This window comes from Tripterygium wilfordii, chromosome 2, assembly GCF_013401445.1.
Source record: "Tripterygium wilfordii isolate XIE 37 chromosome 2, ASM1340144v1, whole genome shotgun sequence".
In the NCBI taxonomy this organism is placed as follows: Eukaryota; Viridiplantae; Streptophyta; class Magnoliopsida; order Celastrales; family Celastraceae; genus Tripterygium; species Tripterygium wilfordii.
Genome location: NC_052233.1, coordinates 11,652,022 through 11,674,522, shown reverse-complemented (window position 1 = coordinate 11,674,522; position 22,501 = coordinate 11,652,022). Strand labels below are relative to the sequence as shown.

The following is a 22,501-nucleotide window of genomic DNA, read 5'->3' as shown; positions in this document are numbered from 1 at the left end:
GAGCGTCGAACGGTAAGCAAAGACTGAATTAGAGAGGTGTTGTGAATTAGTTATTTACCCCAAAAGGGCAAGAGAGATGCCATGTTGTCATGGTTCAAATCTTTGCTTCTCCAATTATTACTTGCCTCAAGAATTTCCAGCATCAACATGTGTACAAAGGAATAGAACATCTGCATGTACAGGAGTTCAAACTCATATTAAAGGTCCAAATGACAAGTTTATACGATGTGATTATCGGTTATCAAAAGGAAAAACGGAATAGAGCTAGGCTATTCAAAGACATTGAAACGTGTATTTATGTGGCATGAGCTTCCATTAAATTTTTTTTGAATCAATCCTCGACAAGCACAATAAGAATTTTTATACAACCATTTGGTAATTCTACAGGAGCTGGCTGTTCAATGAAAACATCCGAGGTCACGTTCATGGTTCAACTGGCCTCTCTATGCATCGTAGGCTCAAACCCCCTCCCTGAACGCTTGAGAAGCTTCACTAGCCCTTCTCAACTTCAAAAGCCCTTTTATCAATGCATGGTAAACAATTTCAGGTCTCGAAATCCCTCCTGTAATTTTGTGAGACTCTCTAACTCTCCTCCTCCAAAAGCCCATCAATTAGCAAAAGCCAATGTTGAGTCATCAACTCGAAATCCTCTCTTAAGCATTTCATCAAACACCATATTTACTAGTCAAACCTCGCCCTTTTGCACAGCCAATTAATGACTATCCTGTAACTCGAAAGACTTAAATCACCCTTCTTCATCACTCTTACTGAGTCCTAATAAACACCTTCATTGCCTCATCGTAACGGTTCTTCTTCATAAGGGTCTCCATCATTTTCTCAAACACTTCAACACCAGGCTCTCATTCTTCTTCCACCATCAAATTCCACACCTTTGAAGCCTCAATCAAGTCACCAATGTCACAAAATCCCATTACCAACCACCCATAAGTGACCGCATTCGGCCAGATACACTCCTTTAACTTCAAAACCACATACTTGGCTTCCTCAACCAGCCTATCCTTACACAATGTTTCCACCACCAAATTCAGAGTATCCAAACCATACTCAACCCCATTGTCATTCATTAAATGGAAGAATTGAACACATTTTTTGAGCTTGTTATATTTTGAATTAACAAAATATCTTTGTGTATTTGCAGGTATGCAAGATCAAAAGATTGAGAAAGAAGAAAAGTTCAGAGAGCAAGTTGAGAGAAGGAAGAAGAAGGAATAGTATCTCATTTCAAAAGTATCTCACAACGGCTACAAATACAGACATATATGGAAGACAAAGTACATACTTGTCGTACAGTTGAAAAAGACTAAAACATATTAAACTAGTATTGGGCCAAACATGTATGACCCAATAAGGAGAACAAAAGGGTTGAACCCAAATAAGAAACATAACTATAAGGCATGAAGCCCAATAACCAGATAAACAAAAGGCCTACAAGTAGGAGGCCCGTGAAGAGAATAAAACCTAAAATAGAATTGTGCACAGCGGAGAAGATAAGCAAGCAGCAGAGACAAGGAGATGCTTTCACCCCCCCGCAAGTTGAACGTGAGTGGAGTGATCAAGGATTGATCCATCAATCAGGTTCAACTTGGTGATCAAGTATTGAAGGCGGGAAGAAGACATAGGTTTGGTAAGAAGATCTGCCGGTTGGTCTTCAGTCTTGAGGTAAGCTAATTTGATGGTTTTTCTCTGAATCTTCTCTCGAATGAAATGTAAGTCAATTTCGATGTGTTTAGTGCGCTCATGAAACACTGGGTTGTGAGCAATGTAGATAGCAGCCTGACTGTCACAGAATAGAGTCATAGGATAGCTATGGTTGATGTTGATTTCGTTGAGAAGATTAGATATCCAGGTGAGTTCACTTGTAGTATTTGCAATGGCTCTGTATTCTGCCTCTGCAGAAGATTTAGAAACAGTGGTCTGCTTCTTAGATTTCCAAGATATCAAAGAATCCCCCAATTTGACACAATAGCCTGTGACAGACCTCCTGTTGTCTTTGCAAGATGCCCAATCCGCATCGCAATAGGCTTTAATCTGCAAGTGGTTAGTAGCAGGATAGAAAACTCCTTTGTCTATGGTTCCTTTTAGATACCTGATTATTCTTTGAGCAGCAATTAAGTGAATGTCTGTGGGATTCTTCATGTATTGGCTAAGTGTATTTACAGCATAACTAATATCAGGTCTGGAAATGGTTAGATACATTAACCTCCCTATGAGTCTTCTATATTGAAGTTGATCTTCTAAAGGTGTGCCTATGTTTAAGGAAAGTTTGGTATTACTGTCTGTTGGTGTGTTACTTATCTTGGCATTGGTAAGACTACTGTCCTTAACAAGATCAATTGCATATTTTCTTTGAGATAAATGAATACCTGCATCTGTGTGATGTATTTCTAGACCTAGAAAATATTTTAAGATTCCTAAATCTTTTATTTTAAAACAAGTAGCTATGTAATTCTTAACTTGGTGAATGAGATTAAGATCATTCCCTCCTAAGGCCATGTCATCAACATAGAGTAAAAGAAGTAAGATGCTACTGCCTTTCTTATAATGAAACATTGAGTAATCTGACTTGCATTGAACAAAACCAAATTGTATTAAAGCTTTACTACATTTTTCATTCCATTGCCTAGAGGCTTGTTTGAGACCATAAATAGATTTTCTAAGCTTACAAACTAGGTTTTTGTTTGTGTGGGGATAACCTGGAGGAAGTTTCATATAGACTTCCTCCTCAAGGTCTCCATTCAAGAAGGCATTGTGTACATCTATGTGATGTATATGCCATTTGTTCATGCTAGCTAATGCTAGAAACAATCTGACAGTAGTAATCTTAACTACAGGGGCAAAAGTCTCTTTGTAATCAAAACCCTCAGTTTGCTTGAAACCTTGAGCTACTAACCTAGCCTTGTATCTTTCTAGACTGCCATCAGCATTGTATTTTAGTTTGTAAATCCATTTACAACCTATAGCTTTTCTACCTAATGGTAGAGTAGTCAATTCCCAAGTATTATTTGCATTGAGAGCTTGCAGTTCTAAATTCATGGCTTTAGTCCATCTAGCATCTTTTAAAGCTTCATTGTGATGTTTTGGTTCAGTATGTGCAGCAATAGAAGCAATGAAATGTTGATGCGATGAATGATGATGTGATGCAATAGTATTGCATTGATAATCTGCTAAGTAAGTGGGAGTTCTTGTGATTCTGTGAGATCTATTAAGTGTTGTGTTTCTTTCATATTGATGAGTACTGTCAAGAGATTGTGTAGTAGGTGTGATAGAATCTGAATTTGAAGGACTGTCTTTATGTAGGAAGGGAAAATCTGACTCATAAAAAATAACATCTCTAGAAACAAAAATAACTTGTGTTTCTAGGTCTAAAAGTTTGTAGCCTTTTGTACCCAAAGGGTAGCCTAAGAAGACACAAGACTGAGCTCTAGGTTGAAATTTGGAACTTAAAAGTTTGTTATTCTTTGCTAGACAATGACAACCAAACACCCTGAGTGCATTATAGTCAAATTTCTTTTTGTATAGAATAGTGTATGGTGATTGTTGATCTAGTACTCTGCTAGGTACTCTGTTAATTAGAAAAACTGCTGTTTGAACACAGAATGTCCAATAATTTTCAGGTAGACCACTATGTAGTCTTATTGTTCTTGCCACATTTAAAATGTGCTGATGTTTCCTCTCAACAATACCATTTTGTTGAGGGGTATAAGGGCAGCTTTTCTGATGTATAATGCCTAGACTAAGAAAATAAGATGGCATATCAAACTCTTTACCATTATCTGACCTAATGCTTCTTATTGTTTTATCAAATTGAGTTTTCACAAATTCTATAAATCCTTTGAGATACAGTCTAGTTTCAGATTTATTAGTCATCAAGAATATCCATGTCATTCGAGAGTGGTCATCTACTATGGTAAGGAAGTATTTGTGGCCTTCAATGGAAGGTATAGGGTTAGGTCCCCAAATGTCTACATGAATCAAATCAAAACAAGAATCTGTAACAGAGTTACTAATAACAAAAGGTATTCTTTTCATTTTCCCACTGACACAATCATGACATTGTAATACAGAATCCTTAGGAACATTATGTATCAGGTTAAAAACATCACCAGAAGGATGACCAAGCCTTCTGTGAAGAACAGTATGACTAATTGTTGCATTAACAAAAACAGAGTGATTTAATCTAACAAACTGATTAGGATTAAGCATGTAAAGATCTTTAAGCACCATTCCCAAGCCAATCTTCTCCAAAGTGACTATATCCTGCAATTCACATGTTCCTTTTGTAAAAATCACATCATATTTATTTGTTTTGGTCAACTTACTTACTGAAATTAAGTTAAAATTAAAACTGGGAACACATAGAACTTCAGTAAGAGATATTTGTGGTGTGATTGTGACTGTGCCTATGTGAGATATTGGGTGTTTCTGTCCATTAGGTAAATGAACATAAGCATGATGTAATTCATGAGATGATGTATATAATGATGCATGACAAACTATATGGTCTGATGCACCACTATCTATAAGCCATTTATGAATAAATTGTTTAGAGTTGTGATGTGAGGTACCTGAAACTGAGGCAACATGTGATTGCATGGTTTGAGAAGTATCTGTTTGAGGAGTCCTAGACTGCATGAAATTCATGAATTGTTGGCATTGTTCTGGTGTGAACTCCACAGTAGGCTTGTTCTCAGTTTCTGCCATGTTTTCTGTATTGGCTTGATTTGCTTGATACCTCCCAGTGTTGTATCTAGGTTTCTTAGGGAGTTGCTGTGGAAAGCCATGGATTTTGAAACACTTGTCAATAGTATGATTGGTCATTTTACAGTAATTGCAAAATAAACCTTCCTTGGTGCCTTGTGATTGTTTGCTAGAGGTAGCTTCCCTGGTGCCTTGTGTTGGCTTTCCAAAAGCATTGTCTGAATTCCTTTTTCCCTGACCATTCCTGTTATAGTAGGGCTTTGGGGGTGCATTATTGGCTGAAGTAAAGGTCTTGAAAGCCATTGCCATTGCCTCCTGAGTGATGCCAGGAGCTTTATCTGTTAGTTTCTGCTTCCTTTCCTCTTGGGATACAATGTTGAAAGCTTGATTTACATTTGGAAAGGGATTCATTAGCAAGATTTGACTTCCAATAGCACTGAAATTTTCATTCAACCCCATAAGAAACTGCATGACTCTTTCTTTTTCTGCTTTGATTTTGATTTGCTCAAGAAGATCACATGGACAAAGTCCACACTTGCATTTCGGAAGAGTTTCATATTCTTGGAGTTCATCCCATAAAATCTTCATCTTAGTATGATAGTCTGAAACTGATTGAGTCCCTTGCTTCATAATAGAAATTTCTCTTTTCACTTCAAAAACTCTAGTCTCACTGACTACAGAATACCTGGCTTTCAAATCTGCCCATAATTCTTGAGCTGATCTCCATGAGGATATGCTCTGGAGGATGTTGGGTGCAACACAGTTGGTAAGCCAAGTCTTGACCAAGCCATTGGCTTGCTTCCATAACTGATAGTTTGGATTTGTAGTGTCTGGAGATGGTATGGTTCCATCAAGAAAACCCATTTTGTTTCTAGCCTCCATAGCATTTATGAAATTAGCACTCCAAGTGTGATAATTGGTACCATTAAACTCTAGAGAAATTAGTTTAGTGACTGAGAAGTCATTGGGTAACAGATTATAAGGGTTTAAGAATGGATTGGATGATGTAGTCTGGTGGTTAGGAAAGGGTGTGTGATAAGGAACTGAAGGCGGTGTAGGGAGAAGTGGTGGTGGATAATGAATAGTAGGGGTAGGTGGTGTTATACCAGTAGTATTAGCATCATTGCTCATTGTTGATGAAGTTTGAAGGCTTCTCAGCATATTTGCTAAATCAGAAGCAGTGAAAGCAGGAAGTGCAGAAGCAACTGTGGTTTGCACAGTTCCTGTATTCGTATAATTTGTTGCAGGTGTTGCAGCCATTTGTGAGGATATGGCTTGCATATTTCTCAAAAATTGAGATACCTCAGACATTTGGTCTGAGGTCATGACAGCTTCAGTAGTTGAGGCTGGCGGTGGTGGTGGTGGTGGTGGTGGTGGTGATGGTGGTGGTGGTGGCGGCTGTGAATCGGAAAGCTCCGATACCATATTATATTTTGAATTAACAAAATATCTTTGTGTATTTGCAGGTATGCAAGATCAAAAGATTGAGAAAGAAGAAGAGTTCAGAGAGCAAGTTGAGAGAAGGAAGAAGAAGGAATAGTATCTCATTTCAAAAGTATCTCACAACGGCTACAAATACAGACATATATGGAAGACAAAGTACATACTTGTCGTACAGTTGAAAAAGACTAAAACATATTAAACTAGTATTGGGCCAAACATGTATGACCCAATAAGGAGAACAAAGGGTTGAACCCAAATAAGAAACATAACTATAAGGCATGAAGCCCAATAACCAGATAAACAAAAGGCCTACAAGTAGGAGGCCCGTGAAGAGAATAAAACCTAAAATAGAATTGTGCACAGCGGAGAAGATAAGCAAGCAGCAGAGACAAGGAGATGCTTTCAGAGCTCTCTAACTGAAGCTAAACTCTTGTCATTGACCAGTCCGCGCTTAGCATCATCATGGAGGACCTCCCAGAAGAGATCGATGTTTCTGGATTTGCTAATAACGTCGAGCATCTTGTTGTTGGAAGAGGTGGAGGTATGCGAGAAGAGAGGATCGGAATGGGTGTAGAGGAACAAGCGGTAGACAGGACGCCAGGAGTAGGGGAATGAATTGCAGACTTGGAGGAGGAATTCGTGGGTGAGGTTGAAGGGGCAGGAGGAGAGGCTGTCGTGGAGGCGGGAATCCGGCGAGTTCTACCGTTGGTAGAGGATAGTGCATACCCGGAGGAGGTGGTTTTGGTCCACTGGAGTTGGTGGTGAAACGGTGGTAGTAGTTGTCGTCGAGAGGTGTAGGTGGAGGTGAGGCTTTGCGAGTTTTAATCGTCTGATAGCTATTTGTGCGTTCCTTCTTTCAAAAAAAATCGAACGGTACAGATCGTCTTTCTTCCTCACAAGTTGCTCGACCTTTAACACCCCCTTCCCTCCCTATTTAACTCCGCCCTTTTCCTCTCCAATTCATTTTTACCGTCTCTCTCCCGACTTTTTTTCTTCTTCTGTGATGGTGTGTGATTCTGTGTTTTATCGGTAATCTCTCTCTGCAATGTCGATCGAGAAGGAGAGAGAGACTCATGTTTACATTGCCAAGCTCTCCGAACAGGCCGAACGTTACGAAGGTAATTCCTCACGGATCTGTCTTTAATTTGATTTTGATTTTGATTTTGAGAATATTATGGATCCGTTTCTCTTGTGATGTGATTTATCGTTGTTATTAACATTGGTTTGGCATATTTGAATGCTTATATGAAAATGTGGCCAGTGAATGATCTTTGGGAACTCGGATTTTGGTTCGGCACGTTTGTGAACTATTTGGATTGATTTGTTCGACGCTTACTGCGACGCTATGCATTATAGATTTTTGATTTTCGAGACATGCTAAGCATTATACCATGACTGTATTTTCTTTAAAACTTCATATATTTGTTTGATGGCACAGAGATGGTTGAGAGCATGAAAAGTATTGCCAAACTTGATCTTGAGCTGACTGTGGAGGAGAGGAACCTTCTATCTGTCGCCTACAAAAATGTGATTGGTGCCAGGAGAGCTTCTTGGCGCATTATGTCTTCAATTGAGCAGAAGGAAGAGTCCAAAGGAAATGAGCACAACGTTAAACTGATAAAGGGTTACCGTCAGAAGGTTGAGGAGGAACTCTCCAAGATTTGTGGTGACATCCTCACCATCATAGACAAGCACCTGATCCCTTCTTCTACATCAGGAGAAGCTACAGTGTTCTACTACAAAATGTGAGTCATCTTAGCTTGAGGCTGAGTTACTCAGTAGAAGTTGCTCATCTTGCAGTCTATCCATGCTTTTGATGGTTCTATCCTCAATGGCTTTTATTCTTTCAGGAAAGGTGATTATTATCGTTATCTTGCTGAATTCACGGCTGACCAGGAAAGAAAGGAAGCTTCTCAGCAGTCTTTGAAGGGTTATGAGGCAAGTGAAGCTGACCTCTGAAATGAACACTTGCTGAATTACTGCAAACGTATTTAGCATTCTCTACTCTTTTATTGCATTAAGCTGTCCTATTTTATTTTCTTTAGGCTGCTTCCAGCACTGCAAACATGGAACTCCCTTCAACCCACCCAATTCGTCTTGGCCTTGCCCTTAACTTCTCGGTCTTCTACTATGAGATCATGAATTCTCCTGAGAGGTATACACATTATTTCAGGCAATTGAATCATTTAAGCTATCGAAGCATTCACAATATATGTTTTCATGACCTTTTCATGATCTGAACTTTCAGGGCGTGCCATTTGGCTAAACAAGCTTTTGATGAGGCAATTGCTGAGTTGGATACTTTGAGTGAGGAATCATACAAAGACAGCACCCTGATTATGCAGTTGTTGAGAGACAACCTCACTCTATGGACTTCTGATTTGCCCGAAGATGGAGGTATAATAGATGGAAAATAAAATATCCTAATTGCATGGACACTGTTTGGTTATGCTAAATACATATCTGTAACCTGCTGGAACCATAATTTGGTATAGAACACTGGCATTCAAAGTCAGATCAAACATAGATAGTAGACGTTGACATAAATACCATCACCAGAGCATTCTCCACTTCGGTTTGTGTTGTATCTAATGAATGAATAGTCTTGCGTCTCATACCTATTTCAGCTTTGTCTAGAAATTTGAGTACTCAGCGTAAATCTTTAGCTTATCTCTACTCAGAAATTTGGCTCCTAAATCTCCATCTTAGCCACAAATTGCATTTATACAGGTGAAGAAAACATCAAAGGTGAAGAATCCAAACCTGCCGGAGGCGAGGTAAGATCTCTCATGATCTATATCGTTGCATAACCAAAATTTGATTCTTCTCTGCCATTTTTGGAAAATCTTACATTTTTACTTTGTAATATGCAGGCACAGCACTGAAGTTTTTGCACATGGCAATTGGATGTTAGACTACTTTGCAGAGATGGCTGTTTTATTATTGTTTCTCACAAAAGAGATCCGTGCAAAGCCATGAACAGCATAGACAGGATTTGATGATTTTGAGTCTTTCAAACTCCAGATGATGAGATTGATCAATTTCTTGCCCTTTTTTCCTAGAAAAGAGAACTAATTTTACCTTCTCTTTTGCTTTTCCTTCTACTTTATGTTCGTTTATGTGAACTTGTCATAAGGTTATTGATCTTTTATAGAGTTATCTATATTTTAACTTTCATTTCACACCTTCTCGACTTACTGCTTTTGGTTGTGGCCCCTTGCAAGTAGTAACAAAAGGGGAATCATGCATTCCTTTGCTAATCATCCTTCAATTCTTTGGACAAGCATGAAAAATAGGAGAGAAGACCTCAAGCGATACCGCCCTATCACATGATTTTCACAATAATGCATAGGGACTAGAAAATTGAATATCTAGCCACCATTAGCAGTTGCATAACCAATGTAGATTAACAATAGCAGACACCAAAGTTGATCAAGAGAGAGGGGGAGAGAATCTTATATGCAGGACAAGTACTTGTGGACACCATGACCAAGCCACAACAGCAGATGAGGATTCAGTATCAAGAAATGTAATAACTCATCCTTACTTCCTCATACTTCATATCTACTATTTACACATCTACCTTACCAGAGGACGCTAAAATCAAGAGCCGCTTATTAAAGAATTATCTTACATTAACCTCTCTGAAATTATTTTGCAGCACTAACCCTCTCTTGCTCATCTAGACCAGCAGAAGAGTGTAACCTATGATTCTTCCTTCACAAAAAAGCTTTGGGGCAAGCTGAAATCTTCCTCATGGTTCAGGATTTCCGTATCCTCATCATCGGGTTTCTGAAATTCAAAGCACGATCTACAAGTAAACTAGAAGGTTCTTAGAAACAAAAAAAAAAAAAAAAGTACATAAAGGAAATTGAAATGACAAAAAAAAAACCAACCAATCCACCTCTCTCAAAATAACAGGAATGGCAATTGGTTATCTTTCTTTGCCCCTTTAAGAAGCTATGTTTCAATACATCACATTGGTCATGTTCATTCTTCTTCAAATACAGCAGGCCGTTCTTAGTGATTCAGCCCCACCTGATGTCATTTATCATGTTCATCGTCCATCAAAAAAATAATCATCTGACCTAGACAAAAGATAACGAGAACCCCTCCTTCCCTCTCTCTCCTCAGAAGGTCTTTTGACATGAGTGAGACTGAAATTAGTTTTTTCTCTAGGGGCGAGGCCCATAATTCCTTCCATATTGAGTGTGTCGTGGTTATTTGAACTCTTGAACCCTAGCATCTAGCAGGGGAACAAGCATTGTGTTACCAGCAAATCTTCTGTAGTGACAATTTGAGCCATGTTATTCTTGTTGTGCTCAGTTCAAATATTTATTTTCGTAAACTTCTATGTAATGTATGTCTCGATCCTGACAGAGCTACCCTGAGTTTATAAAACCGGTTAGTTCCCATCGATCCTAGCAAAGCATAGGAGCTCGAAGTTCCAAATCCACTAGTTGATGGATCAATTCCCCCTACCCCTCCCCCCAAAATTTACCCATTTTTTCCTAGGATACTGGATTTTTTTAATTATACAGTTTTAAAAAAGAAAGAAATAAAGATACAGATCATTAATCAATACCAGCAATTCCAAGTTGTAGAAACGCTCCAATAACTGCAAAACCTCATCTGCAGAAAACTGCCGATCAAAGCTACAAGAAAGATCTAGGTAAGTGTAATTATAGGGTGTGTGAAATACTCCGACGGTATACCCAAAGCACACATAATAACCTGGGAACTGGATGGGAAGGAAACAAGCACACAACCGAAACATACCTTCTCCGAAGAAATTCCATAAGACCATAGAGGACAAAGTGGCGATGCATGCCTGCATGAAAGCAATTTCTTATATCATTTATTTTTTGAGGCCTACGCAATGTGTTAATTCATAATTCGCTTACACTTCCTAATGGACTCTAGTGAATCAAGACTCAAAACGTCGTTCGAATGTGATTTGTATCTAACAGTAGCGTGGAACATGTTCCTGTGAAATATCTCTAAATGAGAATACTTTGAGGTTATTGAAATATTGTCTTTTTTTGTTTCCTTGAAAGGTATCAAATTTTATGAACACCAAATTCCAACTACATTGCAGTAAAATGTCCATTCATTTTTCAATTAAGGACGTAAATCAATATTTGGAAAAGATGTCCAAATAGCTTTTTGAATCGATAACTGATATGAAAATGTAACTTTGCCACACTGGTTTCCCTTACGGATTCATGTCTCCAATTACAAACTATTAGGGAGAAATGTTTTTGATGATGATGATGGTTCCTTCCAATGGCAGAACTTTGAAACTTAATCCAAAATGGACAAACTGTGTAACCAAATGAGGATTGAAAATGTAAATAGATTTGAAACTCAAAATTGAACTGGAAACTGAAGAAGAACCTGCCTTTTAGCTTGCCGGGAGGATATATTTCGAGAGCTTCTAATAGTCTAAGCTCCAATTCAACCTGCGATTGCTCCTACTCATCAATCAAAGCAAATGAAGAAAATTAATTCTAATTGGAGGACATCACAAAGCGCACACATACATTAAGACAAACCTTAGGAAGAGAAGAAGCAGAAGACGGGGGAGCTTTACACGGAGAGTGTGCTGACATTCCGTCTTGTTCCTCTTCCTTCGTCCGGCCACCGTCATCACCACCGCCACCGCCTTCCTCCATATGCCCTTTCAGTAAAAAATCAGATTAATATTAAAATTGGTGACGGAAATGTTATTTTCTTCTTGTGTAGGATCTGAAACAGAAGGGGAACAAGATTGGGCTTTTTTGAGCCCAGCCCTAATACGGCCTGGAACGTAATCGGGCGTAAAAATTAGAGTTTATCTGGACTAATGTGAGCCCATCCAAATTTTAAAATCTCTTTCTTATAAGGCAATCAACGGAACCTCCAAACCGGATTTTTTTAAATTTGGCAGTCCGATTCGGTTGATTTTCATAGAACTATTAAATATACATATAAATAAAAATGTTAAAAGTTTGGATTATATCATATTTAATCATGAAAAGATAGATAGTCCATGTTTCAATTTGACAACAAAAATGTGTCAAAATTTGAGAATTTGAAGTTCAAAATTGTGCTAAATTGATATCTCGGTAGAATATCACTGTTTTGCTATAGTAAAAAATAAAAACAATTTTGTTGAAAAAAACAGAGGGGAGTCAGTGAAGAGTTTTAAGAGGGAAATTCAGATAACGACAAAACGAATCAAAACTATCTCGCACGCTCTTTAACAATTTTTATTTATACCTTCCTCCATTACTGAAGCTCTCTTCGCTTCCTTTGCTTTGCTTTGCTTTGTATACAACACCAATTCAGACTCAGTCGCTCCATCTTCATAGCCTTTTCGATAAAACAAAGAAGAAGAATCTCTCTCCGTTATCCCCGCCTTTTCAATTCCTCGATTTCCACGTTCCGTCTGTTTGCTTCCACTTTAACTTCCTTTAACAAACAATTGTGTCTCTGCGGGGTCGCCGTACACTGAATTCTCTCTCCGATCGCTTTTTCGAGTTCGCTATGGCCTCTTCTATCTCAAATTCGGTTCACTCTTCAGGAGTTACTTTCCGTTTCTCTTCACTCTATGTGTCCCCCAATACTGTTGTCTCTCGCAATCATGTGGTGCTTAAGACTCGATCACCGGCTCCAAGACTGTCTTTTTCGCCGTTACCGCAGGGGAAAAGGAAATCTACGGCATCGGCTGAATTCTCCCTCAAGGACTTGAGATTTTCCGGTTTGCTGCGTATGCGCGGTTCAGTTGACTTTCCAGTTGTAGCCGCGGCTTCTGCCGATGCAAATTCCGCCGATGATCGCGAAATTGAAATATCTGACGCGTTTGTCTTCTAACTTTATAATGCTCCGTCTGATTGCTAAGAAAACCAAGGAAAATAAGCAGACGATAGTTTAAAAATTTAGCCCTAACATACTAAACCTTAGAATTGCTTTCCCTGTTTTCGCAGTCTTTCTTTGTGAACGAATGGAAACAGTGATTTTCTGGTTGTATATGCTTGTTTATTGTTTATATTTCTCATTGCAGATATGCAAAGACTTCAAAGAGTTTTGGTGAAAGGTTTCCTGCCTTGGTTACTGGCTTCTTTTTCTTTATGTGGTAAGAAGCTAATGATGAGTATGTGTTATTTTCGTCTTATAATCCTTTTGCATTGTGAATTTGAATAGTTGATGGCAATATTGGTTTGGACTTTGGTTAGATTTTACTCTTTCAAGGAATATTTTGCCACAGAATTTAGCTTTTAAGTGCAAAAAAATTACATCTGATGTTAATTAATGACTTGATTATGCTGTTACAGTTGTTTATTTTTGCAAATTAGATATTAGCTTACTTTTCTAACTAACTTTGGTGTTCCTTACCGTGCAGGTACTTCTTAAATGTCATCTTCAATATTCTAAACAAGAAGGTTTATAACTATTTCCCATATCCATAGTATGTGTTCCTTGCTTGATGACTGGTCATTTAAACATATGTATAGCTCTTATATTATTTATCTGTAGCACAAAGCTCAGAATTGTATTCTAATGCTCCATCATCTCAATGAATCATGTTTCTCTCCCTTTTTTCTGCAGTTTCGTATCTGTTGTACATCTACTAGTTGGAGCAGCTTACTGTATACTTTCTTGGGGTATTGGTCTACCAAAACGTGCTGTAAGTTTGGATTCATCACACTTGCTTCTTTAATCCTCAAGGCAGATTATGGCTTGTGTTAATATTCTAATTTCTTGTATAAACAGCCAATTGATAAGGAGTTCCTCCTATTGTTGACACCAGTTGCATTCTGTCATGCCCTTGGACATGTAATGTCCAATGTATCATTTGCAGCTGTTGCTGTATCTTTCACACACACTGTAAAAGGTAAAGTATCCCAGATAAACTAATTTCTATATTATATCTTTTAGAAAGGAGTTATTGACTAAACAGGATTGGATGCATGTTTGGCACATCTTTCACATGTATATTAATAGACTGCTATAGTATTTTTAGCTGATACCATTATATGAGGGGTCATTCCTCTGCTCTTGAATAGTAAACAACACCCGTGCACAAGGCTTCCTCTACTCTTGAATGTGATTTCATTTTGAATGTAGTCTTTCCAGTGGGAAATAGTTCTATTGACACTCTTCCGCAATGAACTTATTGCTACTTTTTGTAGATAAAGATCCTCATGTTGACTTTGAAACTTGTCCCAGACTCCCAGTAAATAGCTTCATTCTAGTTGTTGCTATAAACAGTATTTTTTTTCGATTGTCATACAATCAGATATAAGAAAGTTTAATTTGGTGGTGAACTTACTTTGACATGCTGTGTTTTAACTTTCATATGCTCTGACCGTGCTTTATCCTTTTCATTATATGTTCTTCCACAGCTCTAGAGCCATTCTTCAATGCTGCTGCCTCGCAGTTTGTTTTGGGACACCAGATTCCTTTGTCCTTGTGGTTATCATTGGCACCTGTTGTTATTGGTAACTCTCAGAGATTTAATCTTCTTTTTATTTCTTCTTAGTTTTATTTTGTCTCTGATTCTTAACGCTCCCATGTTGAACTCATTAGTTACATATAATACCATCATCACTTAAAGATATGAAAAAGATGAAAAAAATTACTGTTTGATTTCAAACTGAGAGAAGAAGGTGCATACTTGTTTGCGCTCCTACAAACCGCTAAATATGCCATCGATAGCCAATTTCTTATTCCAGACTGATAGCCCGCCATTCAAAATTTAGATACTATATACGTATTTATATTGCTGATCATATTGTTAATGTGGCTTATGAAATGTGAAATGTATTCTAGGTGTATCAATGGCATCATTGACTGAACTGTCGTTCAACTGGACTGGTTTCATTAGTGCCATGATTTCAAATATTGCTTTTACGTACAGAAGTATATATTCAAAAAAAGCAATGGTAAGAATTTTGAAAAGTCCTATCTTTTTCAGAGTGTGTTATGTTATCAGTTTCATTTCTCTAATTAATGATTCATGCTTATTGTTATGCTTTGTTATCTGAATGTATGGAGATAGATATATTAAGAGTCTTCAATATATCTCCATGTTGTGGTCTGTGTTCTAATCCTCTTGTCCAGATACATTTCTTTGGATTGTCAATGTGACATTTGGACAGCCTCTTAAAATGATTCAAACAAATCTACACTAAAGTTCTTTTGATTTTGTTGTCGATGTAAATGAGTCCAGGATCTTCTTATCAGATTTGGATACAACGGAACATTAAGATTTTATAGGAAGGTATTTTTAGTTTGTCTTGATCTGAAAGATTAATGTCTCCAACGTATACATTTAATTGACCTTCCATTTCAAATGCAATCCTGTAGTTCCGTTCCCTTGGTATTTGATGCACTAATAAATCGATTACTAAGCTAACAAAATAAGATGTCTGAAAGGGAAAAAAAAAATCTTCCATGGATAACGATATTCATAGAAATTGTCTACATGAACTTTTCTATTTATTACAAGTTTAAAGTTTTAGTTGTGAAGATTTAATGAGAAAAGGCTGATTTCATTTATCCTTTTTCTGGCTTTTTGATGTACTGTCACAATTGTTTTAATATTACAGACAGGTATGGACAGTACAAATGTCTATGCTTACACTACCATAATTGCGCTCTTGTTTTGCATCCCACCAGCTATACTTGTAAGTTTATGTGCAAGTGACACCATCTGGATTTTTTAATTTTGATTCCCTTGTTTAAGTTATTTTCATTTCACAATTGGTTGTCCTGATGTGCATGTAGATTGAGGGCCCCCAGCTGATGCAATATGGCTTAAAGGAGGCAATCGCCAAAATGGGTCTATACAAATTCTTGTCTGACCTGTTCTTGATTGGGATGTTTTATCATCTGTACAATCAGGTATGGATATTCCACTATTGGCTGCTCCGCAGTCTAAGCAAGTGTTTCTGATGCATCGGTCACATATTTAATCACCAAATACAACCAATAGAGCTGAGTGAGGTTTATGATAAATTCCTAATGTTCTTAGATGATTTAAATGGCTTTTCTTAACTACGGTTTGACATGATCTTCTAGAATATGCTAAATCAGCAGATATAGATTTTCAAATTGCTGTATTGTGGAATTCTGATGAGGTCCTTCATGATAAAATCACGGAGAGTGGTAGCATTATAAAATAACTTCTAATAATGCTTGAGAAAGAAAGGGATATTCCCACCAGCTGAGTCTGGGCAACCCTAGTAAATTTATGCATTTCCTTGTTAAATCCCATGACAATATTGACATTAAATTGAGTACGTTGGCTTTTCTTGTTCATCAACCTCTTGGCTTACAATTTCAGCTTGCTACAAACACTTTAGAGCGGGTTGCGCCACTCACACATGCGGTTGGAAATGTCTTGAAGCGAGTGTTTGTTATTGGTTTCTCCATCGTAGTATTTGGTAATGACTCTTTTTCTCTTGAATGATTTCCTAGAGGTTCAACGTCGGTGTTGTGTTTTGCTGCTTTGTAAAAATTAAACCGATTTCTGGGTTGCTTAATTGGATTTGGAACCTTCAAGCTCGACCATGCTGGGGTCAGCTAATGTGATTTAATTTTCTAACAATTTAGTTTTCTATATTCTAACTACGGATTTTGGCAGGCAATAAAATCTCAACGCAGACTGGGATTGGTACAGCAATAGCTATTGCGGGTGTTGCCATTTATTCTTTAATAAAGGCCAACATGGAAGATAAAAAAGGGGTAAGGCATTAAAATTTTATACGTGTTACCTTGTTTGATCATCTGTCCTGCTGTTGGTTTCACAAAAGCTCCAACAAAATATGAAAATAAGTTGCTGTTTTCTGATGAGGTTTCATCTCATTTTCACAATCTTGGATTCTCTCTTTATTCGCCATTTCCGTGGAAATTGTAACGGGAATTTGTGTCAACATGTATTGATTTAGTACCTCACGTCCCAATATTTCAATGATCAATCCTTTGCAGGCCACCATTTAAATATTTCTTTTTCTTCCTCTTTAATATTTTCAATTATTTGGTACTTTAGAAAAAAAAAAAAAAAAAAACAACAACTCAGATATATGCTGCATGCTACAGAGTTTGTATGAATGTAACAAAATCAATAACTTACAACAGTTGAATCAACAGACTTAACAACATAACTCAGAATCAACGGTCATTAACCTGGCAATGTACATTCTTTTTTATCAATAATTAAATTGATCCAATTGTCTTTTCTTCTCTCTTTTTTCGAATGCAATATCCTACATTTATTCATCATCATCATCTAAATCTAAAAATATTTTGGAGTAACAATTCACTGCTTCAGTTTCCCTCGAAGAACAACAGAGAATACATTTTAAAAGAATACCAAGAATGGGGAAAAAGGGCTGTAGGACATGATGAGTCAAAGACCTATCCTGCCAATACTCAAAATTGAGTCATATCGTATAATGTACAATCATGGAAAAACTCTCCAGGGAAAACAAAGTAGGACGGTATGCGAACTGGTGAAACCCAAAAATGAGGGCCAACATTCCAAGAGCAATTACACACAGATCCTGCAAGCATCAAAACAAAGACCGATGATCAATACAAAAGCCAGGTCTTATCATAACACTTAAAAGTCAAATCTATCTCTGTATAAATAAAATAAAATAAAATAACATAATTTACTCCTACAAGATTATCAACAGATTATAAAATGTAGAACTCGTTAATTATGCATGACAAAGGAGACATTTATAGGCAAATGTGGACACCTCACAGCTTCACTTCCAAATGGAAAGTCCCTCCCTTGGATCACTGTCTTACCTATGAAGCATATTCAGTAGTGGACGGAAGATTAAACAGCATATCCCTGCGAGTCTCTGTCCCCATTCGAATCTTAAACCTTCGAGCAAGCGAATCTACTTTGTCATTACTTTCATAATCCATCTCCCGTATACAACGTCTTCTGACTTTTTTCAGCGTTTCTTTGCTAGGTTCAAATCCAGCAGTTACCTGCTTAACAGGTTCATTATCCACACATTAGGTTTTTCTGCAGAGAAGCAGCGCAATTAATCTTTCAATCAAAGGAAATCTAGAAGTACCATCTCGTCAATCACAGAGAGGGCAGCTTTTGCATCTCGGTCGATGAGATGAGCATCAACGAGCAATGTAAATGTCATGGCATTGGGTTTGACACCCTTACTTACTAAGTGCTCAAACACCCTCGAAGCTTCAAATGTCTGTAACAGACAGGGGACTTCAACTTTCAGTACAAAACTATTTTCCCTATCAAATAAAAATAATGCAATTGTCTGCAAGCATTTTGTGTCTATTATGTGTTGCATTCTTTCACTATGCATCAAGCCCTCTGCCCTACTGCGGCATGTGTGCATATAAACATGCTATAAGGTCCTGGTCGTGCACCAAATCTGCCAGGTGGATGCAGAGGAAGGATCCCCTCTCTCCCCTGGGAAAATGAGAAATATAAAATGCATCACCGGGCTTGATACAGTAACAAGGTCCTATAACCTAAAGAGGAGGCCCAACTTGGACACACCCGAGTGAAGGCCCAAGCCCAACCCACAAGGAATGGACCTAACTCTACACTAGAAAAGGCCTTAACTAATGAGAGGATTGCCCACCCTTATAAGCCAGACTTGGGGACCCTCCACAACCAATGTGGGATTCCCGCATCAGGGCCTATGTACATGGGGCAAGCACAAAAATGGCTTAATGCATAGTTTAGAAGGCAAATATGTGCACCTGAGAAAGAAAGAGAGCTACAGAGCAAAAGAGAGAATCTATTCACCTTCTTGAGCCTTCCAAAGGCAGACATCAGACAATTATACGAATGAATATCAGGAGTCAATCCAAACGAAGAACTAATAGCGTCAAAAGTTTGGTAGGCTCGGTCAAGGTCCCATATATTTGCACAACCCAAAACTATACAATTTAGAGCAGCAACAGACTTGTAAGGAGGATCTCCACGACTCAAAGTCTCCAGCTGATAATACACCTAGAATATATATAACCACAAGATTAAAAAAAAAGAAAAGAAAAAAAGAAGATCACAAATGAAATAGCTTTTCGAAGAAAAGGAGTAAGTGCTGCTACCACTACCACCGAGATAGCAGAAACTCTTATTCCAAAATAGCAGCATACAGGTCATGAGCAGTAGTAAACCATTAAAAGTCTCCAAGGGGAACATGTTCATAGGGATTGAGATCCTCTACAATTATTATTCCATACTATTCCATGCATTTCCACATCTAGTGGTTTAGATGTAAACGAAGACAAGAAGTTTGAAATTTCAAAAAACCTTTTAAGCATTTATAGTAGACTATAATAAATTGCATGGACCACTAATTGTAGGGGATCAAAATCCAGTTAAAAGTGGCTATTGTCTTCTACAATGATATCAAGGAAATATGAATACATATCCCTATCAGTAACAATATACAAGTTGGAGCATGCAGAACGAAAAGGTTTCATTATACACAAACATCTTCCAAATAGCTAAATGAAAGGAAGCAGCATCAGTATTCATTGCATTTTTCTACCTCACCCTGTCACCCATTAATCCTCAAAATATATCATAAATAGAAACAGAAAAAATGCAACAATTCTGTGCACGAAATCAAGTTTTGGAGGCAGTAAATTCATGCAAGTACGATGAAAGTTAGGACCATATTCAGATGGCTAATCCTGGTACCTATTTTGGAACAGCCAATTTATGAAAAGAACGCAGAAAAAACATGACTAACAACTATTCACTTGATCCATAACATGTTCATGTTCAGGGACAACCATATACGAAATAATTAAAAAAAAAAAGATGCTGACAAACAACTATCTAGAAGTGTAGCAGATCAATCATAATCAAATGCAAACACAGACATTATGCAGTTGCAGATAAAAGACGTACTGAGTCCAAAGTCTCAAAGCCTTTCTTGGAACATGCCACAACCAATGGATACAAGGATGTGAATGGACAGAACACATCTTCTGCTTCTTTGTTGGAGTTTCCATGGGCAGTCTCAAGCTCGTGCAGAGTACTAAACGCTCTCTGAAGATTCCCCAATGATGCATGGGCATAAATCTTCCCAAGAAAAGACTCTGCATTAGGGGCCTTTTTTTGACGCAATGAGCGTCTCAAAATTGCCCATGATGCATCTAAGAGAGTGGAATTGTAGGTCCTACCTGCAGTCCCCAGTGCAGACACAACCATTCCTTCATCAATAGAGAGCATAAGGGGGGGCCTTGCATTCTCACCCCGTGCAATCCATATTGCCATAAATTCCAGGGCATAAAATGCCAATTTGCTGTTATCAGCCTGCATTGCAGCATCAGCTATATCGCTGCACGTGGGCCAAGATGGGCAGAGAGCTTTGTTTTGATCCATTGTCTGATGAAATCACACAGGAAAGTCAGATATAAATGAGTAAGCCAAATGAAACCTTTTTCATGTTATGATATGAGTCAACTAGCCACACACCTTACACTTCTCAATGATGGACACCAATGTATCCAGTCTGCCCTGGTTGAGACAGCGTCTCACACATAAATGAAATACATTGATAGACAACATATAACCAGATTTGAGAACCATATCTATATATTTTAAAGCCGCATCAATCTGGTCTGTCTCAAACAGAATTTCCACAACCAAGTTAAAGGACTCAAAATCGGGTAGAGATTCTTTTTCTGCCTGCAACATCCTGATAATTATGAATGAACAATAATTCAGCAAAGGTCAGAAAACATACAAGTCAATCCCCGAAGTAATAGAAAAGAAGCAACAAATCAAGCTGCATACCCAATGATGGAGTCGAGGTACATAAATATTTACTATCCGAATTTAGTTTAGTGTAAAATGGTGTAGTAAGAAGATGGTCAAGGAAGGTGTTGCTGACTAATTTGGCAAAGCCATCACCACCCCGACTATTTGCAAGTTCGATGCCAATTAGCGGTTACATATAACAAAGGACTAAAAGGATTTCCTTTCCCTGGCACAAAGGTGGAATCAAGTACCTCTAGTAATGCCAAGAATCACCTAACTTCCACAAACATTCTTCGTGACAATATTAACCAGTGGGATATAATATATACCGCTTATTCAACTTTTCATTTGACATAGAACTGTCTAGATCTTACATTAAGAAAAACTGTGCTCAGTATATCCGGAAATTGTTGACATGATTAATCAATTATGTAAGAAAAACTTCGGGGTTGCAAGAAACCAGAAAGAAATGTTAACCTTTCGAGCAACTTCTCAGCAGCCTGGGTCTCCCTGTCCCGACACATGGCTTTCAATACAAAATTAAAAGAAGCCGTGTTAGGTGTGATAGCAAATTCTTCCATCTGCGCCACCAAATCCAACAGATCCGCTGCAGGCGCACCAATCATCAAATTGGCCCTCAGATAATGATTATACAAGTTAACGTCAGGTTTGTTCGGCTTCCCATTCTTGTCCAGCGACCGTGTCCAATACTCAAACAGCTGCTGCATATCCGGCCACCGCTGCTGTGTCATCCAATCAGCAAACAAATTCATCATAGCTTGCACATCTAGAGAGCTCGAAAGAGCATGTAGACGAGAGGCGGGTGTTTGATTGAGAAACCCCAAAGGGACCAGAGTTTGGGCCAGAGACGGGTTGTTTGGAGAGGCGTTCCTCCAGTTCTCATTGTAAAGGGGGCTACCCGTCGCAGGGTTCGGAGGTAAAGGAGAGGGAGAGGGCTGTGAATCAGGGATACTCGCCTCCACGAGTTGTGGCTCTTGGGAGAGGAATGTGAAGGTGGAGATGGACTTGGCGGGGTATAGAGCTTGGATTAGTTTTTTGGTGCGTGCGAGGATCGCTACCTGAGCCGCCATGAGCGAGCAAGAAAGCTTGACGTCAGTTACAGAGTCACTGAACTTTCAGTTGGGGGTAGGGTTTTGCGAGTTCAGGCCTTCGAGGGTTTAGAGGCCTGTAATCCACACTTTGGGGCAGGCCCAATTTAGGCCTGGTCGAATGAGGTCTGGGCTCTTTGTGGACCCTTGACCCATAAATTTTGATGATCCAGTCATGTCAACTGTGACTTCATAAACGGGAGGATGGTGAAAGGGAATCCTTATTTAACTTTTTACGAGTTATATAGGTTAGGGTTTAGGGACGTTCAAGTAAATTATCAAGAGATCAATATTATATTGATATTCTTCGTGATTTGTTAAATAAAAATGTTAGAATTTGTAATATGATCTAAATAAATATAAATTTATGTGTAATTAAAGTAACACATTTTACATTTATTTCTTTTTTTAAAAAAACTCTATGAATGCCATGTTTGAGGCCAAGCTATTACTCGAAGGGAAAGTGGTGTAG

At 38.1% G+C, this 22,501-nt stretch overlaps 4 protein-coding genes across 8 annotated transcripts; 2 read left to right on the top strand and 2 right to left on the bottom strand.

The window, feature by feature from the left end:
• The first annotated feature begins 1,144 nt into the window (after window positions 1-1,144).
• LOC120016309 (14-3-3-like protein GF14 iota) lies at window positions 1,145-9,341 on the top strand. The gene is made up of 8 exons (XM_038869024.1): window positions 1,145-1,680; window positions 6,186-7,280; window positions 7,601-7,907; window positions 8,013-8,100; window positions 8,208-8,317; window positions 8,411-8,559; window positions 8,893-8,939; window positions 9,036-9,341. The coding sequence occupies exons 2-8, from the start codon at window positions 7,208-7,210 to the stop codon at window positions 9,045-9,047; spliced, it is 786 nt and encodes a 261-aa protein (XP_038724952.1). The 5' UTR covers window positions 1,145-1,680; window positions 6,186-7,207; the 3' UTR covers window positions 9,048-9,341.
• Window positions 9,342-9,495: 154 nt separating this feature from the next.
• On the bottom strand, window positions 9,496-11,941 carry LOC120016315. Of its 4 annotated transcripts, none has more exons than XM_038869041.1 (5): window positions 11,706-11,941; window positions 11,564-11,624; window positions 10,942-10,993; window positions 10,748-10,817; window positions 9,496-9,984 (listed from the first exon to the last, which is right to left on the bottom strand). In XM_038869041.1, the coding sequence occupies exons 1-5, from the start codon at window positions 11,835-11,837 to the stop codon at window positions 9,868-9,870; spliced, it is 432 nt and encodes a 143-aa protein (XP_038724969.1). In that variant the 5' UTR covers window positions 11,838-11,941; the 3' UTR covers window positions 9,496-9,867. The 4 variants fall into 4 exon arrangements, with proteins under 4 accessions (XP_038724969.1, XP_038724976.1, XP_038724961.1 ...); XM_038869048.1 differs by having other exon boundaries at window positions 11,718-11,931; XM_038869033.1 differs by having other exon boundaries at window positions 11,564-11,636; window positions 11,718-11,898.
• Window positions 11,942-12,419: 478 nt separating this feature from the next.
• Window positions 12,420-17,151, top strand: LOC120015018 (triose phosphate/phosphate translocator, chloroplastic-like). The gene is made up of 11 exons (XM_038867201.1): window positions 12,420-13,004; window positions 13,208-13,279; window positions 13,547-13,612; window positions 13,753-13,831; window positions 13,918-14,038; window positions 14,550-14,645; window positions 14,977-15,089; window positions 15,756-15,833; window positions 15,934-16,050; window positions 16,493-16,592; window positions 16,793-17,151. Exons 1-11 carry the CDS (start codon window positions 12,691-12,693, stop codon window positions 16,903-16,905), a joined length of 1,269 nt encoding a protein of 422 aa, XP_038723129.1. The 5' UTR covers window positions 12,420-12,690; the 3' UTR covers window positions 16,906-17,151.
• A 158-nt stretch (window positions 17,152-17,309) lies between these two features.
• Window positions 17,310-22,076, bottom strand: LOC120015008 (pentatricopeptide repeat-containing protein At1g26460, mitochondrial-like). 2 transcript variants are annotated; one of them, XR_005471661.1, is made up of 7 exons: window positions 21,398-22,011; window positions 20,636-20,858; window positions 20,066-20,545; window positions 18,950-19,156; window positions 18,243-18,380; window positions 17,913-18,153; window positions 17,310-17,711 (listed from the first exon to the last, which is right to left on the bottom strand). XR_005471661.1 is itself a non-coding variant. In XM_038867187.1 (7 exons), exons 1-6 carry the CDS (start codon window positions 22,009-22,011, stop codon window positions 17,965-17,967), a joined length of 1,851 nt encoding a protein of 616 aa, XP_038723115.1. In that variant the 5' UTR covers window positions 22,012-22,076; the 3' UTR covers window positions 17,310-17,711. The 2 variants fall into 2 exon arrangements, 1 of the variants encoding a protein (XP_038723115.1); XM_038867187.1 differs by having other exon boundaries at window positions 17,965-18,153; window positions 21,398-22,076.
• Between the last annotated feature and the right edge of the window lie 425 nt (window positions 22,077-22,501).